Raw genomic sequence first — 14593 nt, 5'->3', positions numbered from 1 at the left:
AACACCCAGAGCTAACAGGGATGGAAACTATAGACCCCAGGTGGTCACGATATGCTAATGTAGCTTCACTGATTGTAACAAATGTCCCATCTGGTGCAGGATGCTGATAAGGGGGGGAGGCATGAGTAGGACATAGGGTCTATGGGAAACCTCTGCATCTTCCACTCAACTTTGCTGTGAACCTAAAACTGCTCCCAAAAATAGTCTATTTTTTAAAACTTTGTTTTTTTTTAAAGTAAGAGCTCCAAAGTCAGAAAGATATGTTTAGAAATTAACTCTACCACCTGAAAGGTGGGGTGACTTTGGGCAAGTCTTTAATCTCTCTAAGCCTTAGTTTCCTCAACTATAAAATGGGGATGATAAGTAATACCCATGTTAGAAGTGCTAAAATTTAAATGAAATAAAGTAGTTTAAGCAATTACCATACTCTGAAACACAGGAATAAATATTAACTATTATTTTTATTAAGCTTTAGAAGTCCTGCAACTACATGAAACTGGTTTCAAACTAATTATTTTAGTTGGACATTCTATTTTAAACAGTATTGTTCATGGAATGGGTAATTGATGAGCAAAGTTTTGTTAAGAAAAAATGTGCACAACCCTTTGTTGAACATTTTTAACAAACTATATTCATCAGGAACCTGCCTTCATAATTAGCCCATAATGAAAATAAATGAATCTTGCTTTTATGATGATCCCAGTGTCATCATTTACTATTCTTATTATATTTTACTATACATGGAGATATATACAGAAGGTGCCAAAAAACGTATACACATTTTAACAAAGGAAAACTATTAAAATTGTAATACTCAACATATATCGATAACAAAAGATTAATATAAGTCACACTTGACTTCTGCAATTACAAGAGGTGCTCAAAGTAGTTACCATCAGCGTCCAGACACTTCTGACTATGGCAAACTACTGCTTGAGCAACGTTGACCAAAGTGTCCACTTGTATACATTGTTGTGGCACCTCTGGGTGTGTGTGTGTGTGTGTGTGTGTGTGTGTGTGTGTGTAAATGTACATGTATGGATATATGTATGGGGGGTGGACTATAAAGGCAGTATAACACACTGCTTAATGGAATCTGGAATCAAAATCCCTGGACTCAAATCCAGTACCACCCAGGTTACTTAGCTGTGTGACTTTGGGAAAGTCACTTATCCTGTGTTCCTTAGTTCCTCAACTCTAAAATGAATATAACAACTACATCATAGTGTTATGAGGATTAGATTAATTAATAACGGTTTAATAAGAAGTGTCTAGAACATTGCCTGATACATAGCAAGTCTTGTTTAAGTCTTAGGACAGAATAAAATGCATTTTTTTCTTCTTTAATTGAGGCCATTAAAAAAGATAAAGCAGGTCAACTTACCTTTAATTTCTTCTACCAAAAGTTTATCACATATTTGTTTCTCATATGTTTCTATATGTTCCAAAGATTCTTGAAACTGGTCTGCTTCTCTCATCACTTGATTCTGGTATAGTATCAGTTCACTATACTCATAGTCTATTTTGTTGGGAGGAACCTGAAAAAACAAAAAGACCAAATTATCTTATTTATATAATTATGTAAAGCAGTTACAGATCATTGCTTTCTAAGGAAATTCACACAGACTTAAAAAACAATTAAAAAAGACTTAAAAAGCAACCCACAAACAATTACAAATAGAAGAGTGATTAACAGAGAGACTAACACATTCTTTAAAATAAATAAACGGGTGGGACTTCTGCATATGGCAAAGTGAACAGGTCAGCAAATCCTATACCCCCAAAAAAAGCAGAAAAATGGTTAAAATCCTAAAGAATCTACAATAAAAAACCTACCAGAACTAATAAAGGAGTTAGACAAGGTTGACAGAATATGAAATCCATTATATTTCTTTATACTAGCAACAAACAACCTGAAAATGAAATTAAAATAATTTCACTCACAACATCAAAAAGAACAAAATATTTAGGGATAAATTTAAGAAACAAGATCTACATACTGAAGACTACAAAATATGCTGAGAGAAATTCCAGCCCTAAATAAATGGTGAGATAGTCTATTCCACATTCATGGATTTGAATACTCAACGATGGTTTGATAGCAATTCTCCCCAAATTGATTTATAAATTCAATGCAATGTCTATCAAATTCTCACAAGCCTTTTTGCAAATTTACAAGCTAATCCTAAAATTCAAATGGAAATAAAAGGAACCCTACGTGCCCAAAAGAATTTGAAAAAGAAGAACAAGTAGGAGGATATACATTTCAAATTTCAAGGTTACTAACAGCTACAGTAATCAATACAGTGTGACACTGGCATAAGGACAGACATATAGATCAATGGAACACAATACAAGGTCCAGAAATCAGCCTTTATACTCTGCTGAACTGATTTTCTTCAAAGGTGCCAAGGCAATTCAGTGGGGAAAGGGTAGCCTCTTCAGCCAATGATGATGGCACAATGAAACATCCACATGCTAAAAATGACATGTAATTCATACCATATACAAAATTAACTCAAAATGGATCACAGACCTAAATATGAACACTACAACTATAAAAGAAAGCTTAGAGAAGGAGAGAAAATCTTAGTGACCCTATGCATAAAAAAAAAATTGGTAAACTGGACTTTATCAAAATTGTGACCTTTTCTTCTTTAAAAGACACAGTAACATGAAAATACAAGTTACAGACTGGGAGAAAAGATTTGCAAATAATATATCTGATAAGGAACTTGTATTAAGAATATGTAAGGAACTCTTACAACTCAATGGTAAGACAAATAACCCAATTAAAAAATGGGCACAAGATCTGAATAGACATTTCATTGAAGAAGAAATATAAATAGAAAGCATTTATATTTCTCTCCATAAAGGCAATGAAGAAACTGGCAAAAACTCTCAGAATCACCTTTTACAGAACTCTGGAAATTAACCAAAGGCTTGCACAGCAACTTGGGGAGCAGTTATTGAAGAAAAATGGCTGGATCTTGGTAAGACTAGTGAGCTCTGTGGTGTTTTAACTTGTCCTGGTCCTATCCCATGCTCTCTAGCTGCACAGTAGCCTAGAAAAGTAATCTTGAATTCCCAAATCAGCTTGACAGCCACTAGAGAAGAGAGTAAAGCTGGAGCTCTTTCAAAGCCTGGTTCTCAAGGAACTGTAATTAACTGACCTATCCGGTGGATCCCTGGCAAGACCCCACATACAAGGCAAACTCGGAACTTGCCCAGAGCAAAAAGCCTTAGGGCGAGGGAGAGGGCCAAAAGTGTTTGTCAAAAACAAGAAAAGACAATGTTTTACCTTTACAGTGCCCGAAGAGATGAGTAACAGTCAGGAAAACAACAGACTAACCAAAAAAATCTTTAAAACAAAAAAGCTGGGAAATGTGATGTCCACAGGGGCTCTTAAAAGCACCACACACTCACAGAGATATGCACATACTCAGGAAAGACCTGAGAAAGACACTGCACAAACAAGAAGCAAAATGTAAAGCAGAGTTGTAAACTGCCTGGCTGAGTGCCAAAGGCATACCCCAACACACTCAGAGAAAATTAACAAAACTACACACTGGTTCTTCGAAAAGACTAACAAAATTGACAAACCTTCAGCTAGAATAACCAAGAAAAAAAGCGGAGACTACTAAAATCAGGACTAAAAGGAGGTACATTACCACAGATCCTACAGAAATAAAAAGGATTATAAAGGACTATTATGAAAAGTTATATGGCAAGTTAGGTAACTTAGATGAAATGGACTAATCCCTAGAAAAACACAAGTTACTGAAACTGATTCTAGAAGAAATAGAAAATCTAGAGAATAAATTAGTAATCAATGAACTTCTGACAAAGAAGAGCCCAGGACAAGAAGCCATCACAGGGGTGGTTGGTTAGCTCAGTTGGTTAGAACGTGTGCTCTTAACAAGGGTGCCGGTTGGATTCCCACATGGGCCAGTGAGCTGCGCCCTCCACAACTAGACTGAAGGACAATGACTTGACTTGGAGCTGATGGGTCCTGGAAAAACACTGTTCCCCAATAAAAATTAAAAAAAAAAGAAAGCTAATTCATATTTGGGGTTGGGAGCTGTACAGAGAAGTCAACTATTTTAGCTTGTGAAGGTAGAGAAAAAATGTTAAAATAAACTTCTTACTTGCTGAGTTTGTCTAAATTCTTCCAACAATTTTAGTGCCATGTCGTAATCTTTCAACAAATGGTATGCAATAGCATACCCAATCCAGGAAGCACGCTGTGTTGGGCGTAACTGAAGAAGCTGATACCTTGTCTCCTTAAAAAAAAAAAATTGTCTTTTAAAATTGTTTTTACTTTAATTTTCTCTAAAATATTTATATTTCACCAGTTTTAAGAAAACAATGTAATACCTTTAATGTCTTTTTAATTCAATTAACAAACATCAGTTCCAAAATAAAACAGAAATATTTTTATGTTCCTTATCTAAATTACTTAAATCTAAAATCCCCATAATGCTCATTGTTAAGGCTGTCACTGACAAACTGTCCTTGGGGCCAATGCTTTTGGGCTGACTTAATAAAATTACCTATAGAACTTCTTTTGGTAACTGAACATCTTAGAAGAGAGAGAAAGACAGTTTTTTATTAAACTAAATTTAGCTGTTTATAAAATTATTACATAAAATTACAATGTATTTACAGTTATAACAGGCCCTAGAGACACGATGGACACAGCTGGGGAAACTCTCAAACCTCTGACTGGGCTTTTCTAGCAGAAACACCACTGCTGCCACTATAAGACAGCTCAGTATCTACGGCATTAGGGAGAAAACCCCAGGAATTCCACCACGGCTACCCCGGAAGAGTCAAGATATCTTCACTAGCAGAAAATCCACCCTCCCCACACAGCCCTCATTTCTTCATAGCTCCTCTCTGCCTCCAAGTTTTAGGCAAGTGCAACTGCTTGGAGGAACAGGGTCTCAAGAATACCAGCTGCAGTGGCGTTTTGAAAATGCAGTTTAGCTTCTGTGACTCTCCATTGCTGGAAGAGGCGCCATCCGCCCCACATGCCACAAGGACTAACATAACCAGCTCTTCTTTAAGAAAAGACATCTCTGACAAAACAACTTAGGCAGTATCACGCCTCTGCCTTCACGTGGAAGTGCCCCGTTCCTTTTCAGCACATGAGATTAAGCAATATCACTCTCATCCTTTCTTGTCACTGTTGCTTCTGTCACTCCCCTCCCTCATTAAAGTCTGGTTCAGTCTTCTTCTCTCTACCAAATCCTGCCATTATCCTGGGCACAGGCAACACTGTGGATCACCCATCCAACAACCTACCTTCCTAGACCGAAGATTTCCTCATCTTTATTGATCTCCTCCACCTCTCTTCAGGGACCCTCTCCACAGCCACACACGAGACCTTACTGCCACCCAGAAATCATCACTGCAAACATCTCATGTTCTGGCCACAGATCCTACGCTGCCAACGCTCTCACCTGGTGACATTCCTACCTTTGTGTGTGGACACCACCAGTGCCTCTAGTTCCTTGGGTCATTCACTTCCAACCACCCGCTCTTTTATCTTCATTTAATTCACATCCCTCTTAGGAACCACTTATTGGCAATATTCCTAATTTCCATGCCTCATTCCTAAAGATAACTGATTTTAACTCTCACCACACCCAATCTGCTAAGTACTGCTGAAGAAAAAAACGCATAACCTTAAAGAATGGTTATTATTATTAAGCTCAGCAGAACCCCTGAAACTCCTACAAAAATCTAGGCATAGGGTATAAGAACTTCTATGGCAGAAGGGCAAAAGTAAAAAGGAAATGAAAGATTTCTTTCAAGACAACTGTTAAGAGGCGGTGGCCTCCTTCACATAAGACAGTGAGAGAATTCCATTTCGGACATGCTAAATTTAGGATACTAAGTGAAATGAGCCCATGGAAATGCCCAGCAGACCTAAAGATGCCAGCCTGACTGGTCTGGACTACATACAGAAAGACTGATGTATGGTGAGCCTTCTCACATTACTTTATATTTACTAACCCATGATAAAGAAAGCTAATTAATCTCTACATTTAGATTTCAATTATAAAAGCTCTGCTTACCAAATTTGTAAATATCAAACACACAAAGAATATTTTGCACACAGCATTTGCACACAGGAGATAAGTCTAGTTTTTTAAAAAGCATTAAATGAATAAACAAATATCCTTTTTTGATGCTCAAATATGCAATCCCACAATTATTATTGGGGAAAGCTCCCAAGTGACTCTCCCCTTCTACCACAGACTATAATGAAGAATCAAATCAATGGGATCTTGGCTTATGCTCAGTTCATTCTGAATTCACATGCCTTTAAATTCTATCTATTATAAAAACATGTACACTTAAGACCAAAGTACTTACTCGGTAACCTTCAAGGTCTCTCATTTGGATCTGCAACAGAGACAGATCCCTCAGAATTTGCAGATTATCTTTATCTAATTTGAGGGCATTTCGGTAACACTTAATAGCTTCATCATATTTCTTATCAGAACGCTGCAAGAGTCCATATACATGCCAACCTATTAAGTTAAGGAAATACAGACATACACAGGTACTAGAATATGCTGTGCTATGTACCTAATATAAAACTTACTTTAACAAAATGGTTCTTTTGTCTGAGATTTATTTCAGAATGATCTGGGGTCAGAGAGAGGGGGATAGTGAGCAAGTGATAAAAGAGAAAATGTGTTCAGCCTTGACTGACAACTGTTAAATTATTGAAACTGGGTGATGGGCACATGAGGGTTCATTATTCTATTCTACTTGTGTACATGTTCGAATTTTCCATAATACTTTTTTAAGTAACCTTAGAAAATTCTTGGTAAAATTCCTCATGTTCCCTCCTTACCTGCTCTACCCTCCCTCTACTAGCCTAGTACCTCACTGTTCACTTATTCTTCATCACTATGTATTAAAACAGAATATATACAAAAATTGCAATTATCTTTTAAAACAAGTTTATATTCAATCAATTCTAAAACAACATGGAACCATCAGTTAATTCACCCGATATTAAAAACCATAAAAATTAAGTTTTTCTTTATTGTAAGTCTTAGCATATTTCGGAGCCAGAAAACTATCATACTTACATGCCCTCTCTCTTCACTCAGGAGTAAGCACTGGGATAAAGAAATAAGTATTTAGTATTTTGAGAGAACCCTAAGGTAAGTATGTGAAAACACTACGAAAACTATTGATGTTCAATACTGGCCAATAGCTAGATTAATTAAATATTAAAAATTAAGAAACAGGGCAATATGTGAAAAGGTTGTGAACAAACACACAGATAAGCAAAACAGAAATGAAAATCAATTTCAATGATCCAGCCTTAAAAAGTATTTTTGGTTTTTTTTTACAAACTGGGATACTAAGCAGAGAAAAATACAATTGTAAGGTATCCAGTGAAGTCACAACTATGTCCCTGTGCAACTGAAACAAGCCGAAGAACCAATATTACTAAACAAAATATTTCAAAACAAGTTTCTTCTGAATTTTTCTTCCAAAATTTCTAAAAGAAATTTTACTATACAGGCTAAATACTACACAGGTAAGTCATTATCTAGAATTATCGGAAAGTATCATTCACTTTATGCGTGTGTAGGAAAAAAACATGGGTTTTAAGTCACATAATTATCAAAGCTATTTTTCTCTCACACTAAGCACAACTGAAGTAAATACACACTGAATAGGGATTCTCTTTAAAATACTACAATATATAAAAGCAAGGCATGGGGACAGATGAAACTAATACCACAAGATGTTGATAATTATTGAAGCTGAGTAATATGTACATAGAGTTCATTAAATTCTCCTCTACATAGGTTTGAATATTTTCATAGTAAAATTTTTTAAATTTGAATTAAAAAACTAGCAAATGAAAAATACATATACGAAATTAAACTGCTCAATCACTGCAAAAGGATACAGACATGACTCTTGACATCATTACGAAGTCCTTTACGAACAAATTCATACGCTTCTTCTTTTTTTCCTAAACAGTTCAATGTTAAGCCTTTCATAGCCAAAGTCTCTGAAAAAGATTTTAATCTCTATTTATACACGAAAAATTCAAATTACTTTATTAGCTCTATTTTAATATAAGATGTTATGCTTGTATTACTCATTTTTTAAGTCCCAGTTAGAAGAAGAACTCTTCAAATACAAAAGTGAAACTATTATATATTCTAAGTATTCGCTTAAAGTTTAGCCCAAGTCCTTTTCTGAAATTCCTCAGGCCAGGACTGAGTTGCTAAAATGCTTGCTGCCCTTTAGAAGACACGGCAAAGGGGGCTGAGAAAAGGTACCACAGCAGGCACCTGCAGGACTTGAGTTAAGCCTAAGGCAGCCGTCCAGACCTTTCACGAGATCAATTCTAGTCAAGAATCAAACCATCTGATGTACACCCCACAAAACCCTCAATCTACCTTGACAAAGAGGTGTATACAATTTAAAAGTCACCTGTCTCAATAGTGGAACAGGCTACATTTTTGGCAGCAAGTTTATTCCAACTAATCCTACTTAGGCTAATTAATAGCAGTGCATTTCAGGAGTGTAACATTGTACTATGGGAGTGGCCACCCAAAAATATGTTTAAGGTAGTTAATGTAAGATGGCTCAGAATGAAATAACTGAAAAACCCACAAAAAGGGAATTAGCCGAGAACCATGGTTTTCAGATTGATCTCTGTGGACTCTGGTGCTGATCCAGCCGTCGGACCCCTATAACCAAACACCCTACCTGTTTATATGCAATGAACTTCCCCCACAAGCTTCCATTTAGATAATGGTTCCACAGCTAAAAAGCTTGAAAACAAGCTGTAAATTTCTAAAATTCTATGAAATGACTTCTTCCCATTTCATTCAAAGAATGTTTTAAAGTTATTAGAAAGCTGAGCCTGGTCAGCCTATTTTCCCAGTAAGATGGTCTCAAGAATGACCCAAGTCTAATAATCAGAGACCCCAGTTAACTTTGTTCTGCCATGGGACCATAATTTGCATACCTAACCTGACTCATGCTTTTAACAAACACTGATCACCCGTGAAAAAGGATGAGAAAGCAAATATAGACTTAATACCAGTGCTAGAAAAACAACTCAATATAAACAACGTAATGATAAAGCAGTAGTGTCACACACACACATATATATGTATGTGTATATATGTATGTATGTACGTATGTATATAAAGGTCAGCAGATGTATAAAAGACATCCACCAAAAAATAAAATGTATTGGACTGTTTCTTCATACTACTTCCGTATTGCAAATATTGTCCTAATTTTATACATAGGAATTCAAAGGATAAACTTAAGCTCATTCAAAGTAATAGATAAAACCAGGTCTACAAAAATACTTGGTATACATTCCAATTGTTCCCCAGTCAATGAACCAAACACTTCTCATCTAAAAGTAAAGACTGGTACCTAAATATAATAGAAAGAAAGTAACCTAGAATAAGACTGATATGAAGCACAACTAAAAATGTTAAATATTTATACACTCTAATAGAGAGCTACAAGGCCATGGAACCTGGGAAGTATTCTTCTTTCACAGTTAGGAACCCTATCTGTCTGATTTTGGAATTAGATTTCCCCAAAGCAATCTCTCACAGATGAGACAATACCTCCATGTTCAGCAAATTTTGGATTCGAAAGAATCATCTTGCAAAACTTGAGACCATTTTTGTACTGCTTCTGTTCATAACATTTCTGTAAAGAAATATAAAGAAAATTATTTTATAAAATGACTATACATGAGGCAACTTTTCATTGCATTATATAAATTCTAAATTCAAGATCCAAAATGAGATCTAAAACATATATGATGGAAAGGTTTTATACTAATTTATATCACTTACAACATGAAGTATACGTCTGTTACCTACTTCTTGCCGAATTGCTCTAATAATATCAGGAGATAAAGGAAAAAAAAAAACACTTAATAAACAGGGAACTTAACTGTCAACCAACCCTGCTACAGTTTTTTTAAATTCAAAATCCAAAAGTAAAAACATATGTGGTAACAACCAGTAACTGTATTAAAAGCCTCTGCTACTTCCAGAATGGAACCAAGGCATGCTCACACACAAAAATACTATTTATTAAGCAACTATCCTGTGTCTGTACAAAACTTGTTATAACTCATATTAAATCCCTAAGGTAGGTGTCATTATCTCCACCTTACAGATGTGAAAAATCAAACTTAAGAGTTCATAAAATTTGTTTATAAGTGGCTGAGTTTAGCTGCAAATTCTGGTGTGACTCCAATGATTACGGTCTTTCGATAACTAACCTAATACAAGGGTAAGCAACCCTTTATTCCTAAATGCCACCAGCCAGGCCAAGTAATCAGTACCTGTCGTCCATGCCACTGATCGGGAGAACATCTCATCTCCTGTCACTCACCTTCTCACTTTTGCTGTTACGGGTGTTTTTCTTAGTACTTAACATGCCAAGCTTATCCCCACGTTAGGGCTTCTGCACTGGTCTTCCTTCGACCTGCAATGTTCTCTCCCCATCTTCCCACAGCTGATTCCTTGTCATCAGAATGTCACACACCTACCTGACCACACTAATACTGCCAGCCTCCTACCCCCAACACAAACATATTCTCTATTATGTTACTCTATTTTCTACACAGTGCTATCACTTCCTGAAATCTCTATTTATGTGATTACCTATTTAGTGTCTACCTTCCCCACCATACTGTAAACTCCAGGAGAACAGGTATCTTGACTATTTGAAACACTGATGCATCCTCAGGTCCTAGACAAATAAGCACTACTCAATAAACACAGCATACTAAGTTCAAAGCAAAACAGTACCAGCAAAGGAGGGGGAAGTGATCAATCCTTGCAGCAGGAGTGGGATGTGGAGGGTGAAATAGGAAAGTGTTCATAGAAAAAAAAATATTTAAATTGAGCCTTCTTGATTGGCTCTGAGGAAGGGAACGTAGTTGGGAGACAAGGATTGGACAGAAACCTGAATTTTGAACCATGCGAATATATTACCTATTCCAAAATGATTTTAAAGTAAAAATAAAAAAATACATAATCTGAGTTTGACTATAAGATTCACCTGACAAATGACAAGAAGAAACAAACAGAAGGAACTACTGGGGAAGAGGAAAAGAAAATTACGGTTTTTTCCTGACTTATCAAGAGACCTCAAAAGTAGTAATAATCATACTACCAGTAACAGTAAAAATAGTTAACACACATTGGAAGCATTTACTATGTGTCAGACACCGTTCTCATTTCATCCTTATTGAAATCCCAGGAAAGCTTATGAGATGCATGTTATCTCCATTTTAGATGGAGCAACTGAGGCACAGTTACTGAGTTTTCACAGGTAGTTAAGTGTCAGCCACAATTCAAACCCAGGTAGTCTGTCTCCAGTACCCACACACTCAAGTTAAAGAAAAGTCTTAAGTTCAGTAAGGAATGTATACTTAGTAGAAAACATAGATTATAGTTTCAACTTTGCTACTAACCAGAGAAACTTAAACAGACACTTAGTCATTTACCATTCCTGGGTTTGATTGTCTTATCTGTAAAAGAGGGCATGGAGTAGCTCCAAAATGCAACAAAATGTAATAATAAGATCCAGCTTGGGAAATAAGCAAGCATAAGCCATGCAGAACACATGATAAGCTAGCTGGTGAATTTGTATGGATGTGTTTATGTACACTAATTAAAATTTACTGTTGGTGACAAAACACTCTGGTCAACCAACCAACCTTTAAAGAACAATTATAGAAACTTGTTTGCCATTAAATTTATTGTAGCAAAATTTTACCCACATTTATTGCAACTGTGAGATGATGAAATCATATACTTTTGCAGCACCCTTATAAATTCATGTAACTTTATAATAAACATTACATACCCAGGTAAGAAAAGATTCAGCATTTCCCAGTTTATTTGGGGATAAAGTTAACTCAGCAGTAGCTTTAAATTTTTGTAACTGAAGTATAACAAATCATGTAGTTTTTTGTTATTCTAATCATGATAACATGATTTGAACTACAAAATATCCACATACAGAGAAAGTAAGTGTTCTGTCATCTTTCAGGTGTAACACCAATTGTCCTGAAATCTATTTATAGATGATTTTTCATTAACGTATTTCAAATTCCCTAGACTCCCCCAAATAAAAAAATCCCACCTGAAACAGGCAAAATCGTTCACTTCTCCAATTCCCCACTGTGAAAAATACAAAGGTATGAGAAAAAGGAAAGTAAAATAAGAAAAATTATATACTAAAAAGTCGAGTGAAGCAATCTGCCACAATGCTTTAACTAGAATGTTTTTTTTTACTTGTCTCTCATTATTTGCTCAACACTAAGCACCATTTCAAATTAAGACTTAAAAATGTTTATCCCATCTATTATATATCTTCTTTAACATTCTAAGTATGAAGTTTCTATTGGCTTGAAACAGAACAACGATTATGAATTTTTATCTGCCATTGATGAATACCTAGAACATTCTAAACTTAGTATTTTATTTATAGTAAAGGAAAGCAAAAGTCAACAGTCATGTAACTAACACAAGCTCTAAATAATACATTCAAACTTAAAACCTAAACGCTTACGGCTCAGATGAAAAGACAAACTAGAAAAAAAATAGCTATCTATTCCCAATATCCGTTTAAATCTACGATCACCAGCGTATACGGAAAAAAGCAAAGTAACGTTGGGAAGGACAGAACCTGGAAAACCGCGACGGCACCAGGGACGCTGGCACACAACCTACAGAAAACACCCTCCTCCGCCGGGCAGCGGTCGTCACGGCAGGGCCATTATTCAGGTTCTGCTCGGACACAAAGTAAACGCTCCCCTCGAACACAAACCGGGCGGTCCGCACGGCTTTCATCCCTTACGGCGGGGCCTGTGCGAGTTCAAGCGATCCGAGCTGTGTTCGATTTCATAACTCAGAAATGGAGTTCGTATCCCTTATCACTTCCCAAAGAAGGGGAGCGCATCAAAAACATGCGAGGTCGCCCCCACCACCGGTTCCCTGTCTAATTTTTCCCGTAACCAGCATAAAGCCGAGCCCCACGCCAGCCCAGGACCGCTCCTGCTTTCCTAGGCATCGGGGCGTGCGGAGCAGCGGCTGAAACGCACGGCAGGGAATGCACACCCCGCCGAGGGCAGGCCGGCGAAAGCACCAAACTGCGGAGACCGGAGCGAGGAGGTGGCGAGTCCGCCGCAGGCTCCGCAGCGGGCACAGGGGCCACGACCTGGCCGGCGCGTCCCCGCCCAGGCACCGCCGAGGGCGACGTGAAGTTTCTGGAAGGAGCGCGGCGGGGCCCAGGCGAGCCGCTGCGGAGGGAGGAGGCGCGCAGACAGGCCCGGTGGCCCCGTCTGCCGGCCGGGGACGCCGGCGGCTCGGCGGGGCCCAGGCGAGGCGGGCACTGGGGTCGTGCGGGCTCGGAGCTGAACAAAGACCCGTGCGGGAGCCGAGCCGGCCAGCGCAGGCGTCCCCGCCAGACCGCTCGCCGCGCCGGGCCCGGGGCTCCCGGGGAGCGGCAACGCGGCCTCCGGCCACTCACCAAGATGCGTTTGAAGAGGTTGCTCTCCTTGGGCGGCAGCTGCACGTTCGGCATCGCGGCCGGCGGGGAGGCTGGGTGGCCCGGCTCTCCGTTCCGCGGGAGTGGGCAACGACACGGGACGCTGCTGAGAGTCGGGGGCGGGCGATGGGTCAGTTCATTGGCCTAGAGCTGGGGCTGGGCAGCCTGGGCAGGGCGGGCGGCGGAAAAGGAACGCGATCCCAGCAAGACACCCTCAGGTCCCGCCCTGCTCCGCGGAGAGCGGCGCCGGGGCCCGCGCGCTGCAAGATGGCGGCCAGGGCCCACCCCCGCGAGGGGGCGGCGTGCGCATGCGCGGGGCGCCCCGGGCGAGGGGCTGCCGAGAGTGGGGGGGGGGTGGGGGAAGGCCGGGAGGGACAGTGTTGATGGCGGCTGTCGCTTTGTCGCCAGAACTTCAGCGCCAGGTGGGGCTCATGCACCGTGGCCCCCCATACGTCGCTGGCTTGTGTCTGTGCTCTGATTGTTAGGCATGTGGCCCACGATAGTGTTAGGGATATGCGAGTCAGACTTTTTGGATTTCTGTCCACTCAGAAACTTAAACAGTGCTGGACAAAGTAAATTCTTGAGATAAAACGAACTTGTTCTTTGTGCAGACCAACGATGTACTCACGACCTATGTGAGATCATTGGGCAGGCCTTGAAATGGGCTAATAATGTGAAAGCATGTTCGAAATGTCTCAAAAAAAAATATTCCCAGCAGTTTAGAGCCCCTAACATTGTCAGTGAGAATTATGGTAGTTTTAAGGTGCCACTGATTCTCCAAGTCTACCTATTCTTTTTCCTCAAATGGTTCCCATTTATACAAGCCATATAACAATAAGAGAAACAAGATTCAAAAACAGGATCTTCCAACTCGGGAACCCGTTCTACCATACGTAGAAGATAGTCTATCCCAAAACAAAAACAAAGCAGAAAAAGGTAGAATAGTGATAGAAATATGCGAGTTGGGCTGTATGCCAAAACAAAAACAAAGCAGAAAAAG

The 14593-nt window shown here is 38.9% G+C and overlaps 1 protein-coding gene across 4 annotated transcripts in view; it reads right to left on the bottom strand.

Annotated features, from left to right (window-relative positions):
- NAA16 (N-alpha-acetyltransferase 16, NatA auxiliary subunit) overlaps nt 1-13869 on the bottom strand; it is a 55655-nt gene extending 41786 nt beyond the window's left edge. Inside the window, exons 1-7 of one of the 4 annotated variants that reach the window (XM_074329339.2) lie at nt 13576-13835; nt 9645-9729; nt 7953-8053; nt 7113-7142; nt 6385-6516; nt 4149-4283; nt 1385-1538 (exon numbers count right to left, since the gene is read on the bottom strand). In XM_074329339.2, coding sequence (XP_074185440.1) covers nt 1385-1538; nt 4149-4283; nt 6385-6516; nt 7113-7142; nt 7953-8053; nt 9645-9729; nt 13576-13629 — 691 coding nt within the window. In that variant the 5' untranslated portion in view covers nt 13630-13835. Of the gene's footprint in view, nt 1-1384; nt 1539-4148; nt 4284-6384; nt 6543-7112; nt 7143-7948; nt 8054-9644; nt 9730-13575 lie in introns of those variants that run through there. The other 3 variants (XM_074329340.2, XM_074329338.2, XM_088792999.1) reach the window with 3 other exon arrangements.
- Between the last annotated feature and the right edge of the window lie 724 nt (nt 13870-14593).

This window comes from Rhinolophus sinicus, chromosome 16, assembly GCF_057876585.1.
Source record: "Rhinolophus sinicus isolate RSI-liver-muscle chromosome 16, RSI-T2T, whole genome shotgun sequence".
Taxonomy (NCBI): Eukaryota; Metazoa; Chordata; class Mammalia; order Chiroptera; family Rhinolophidae; genus Rhinolophus; species Rhinolophus sinicus.
Note: the sequence above shows the minus strand (reverse complement) of the source record. Positions and strands in the feature narration are given on the sequence as shown.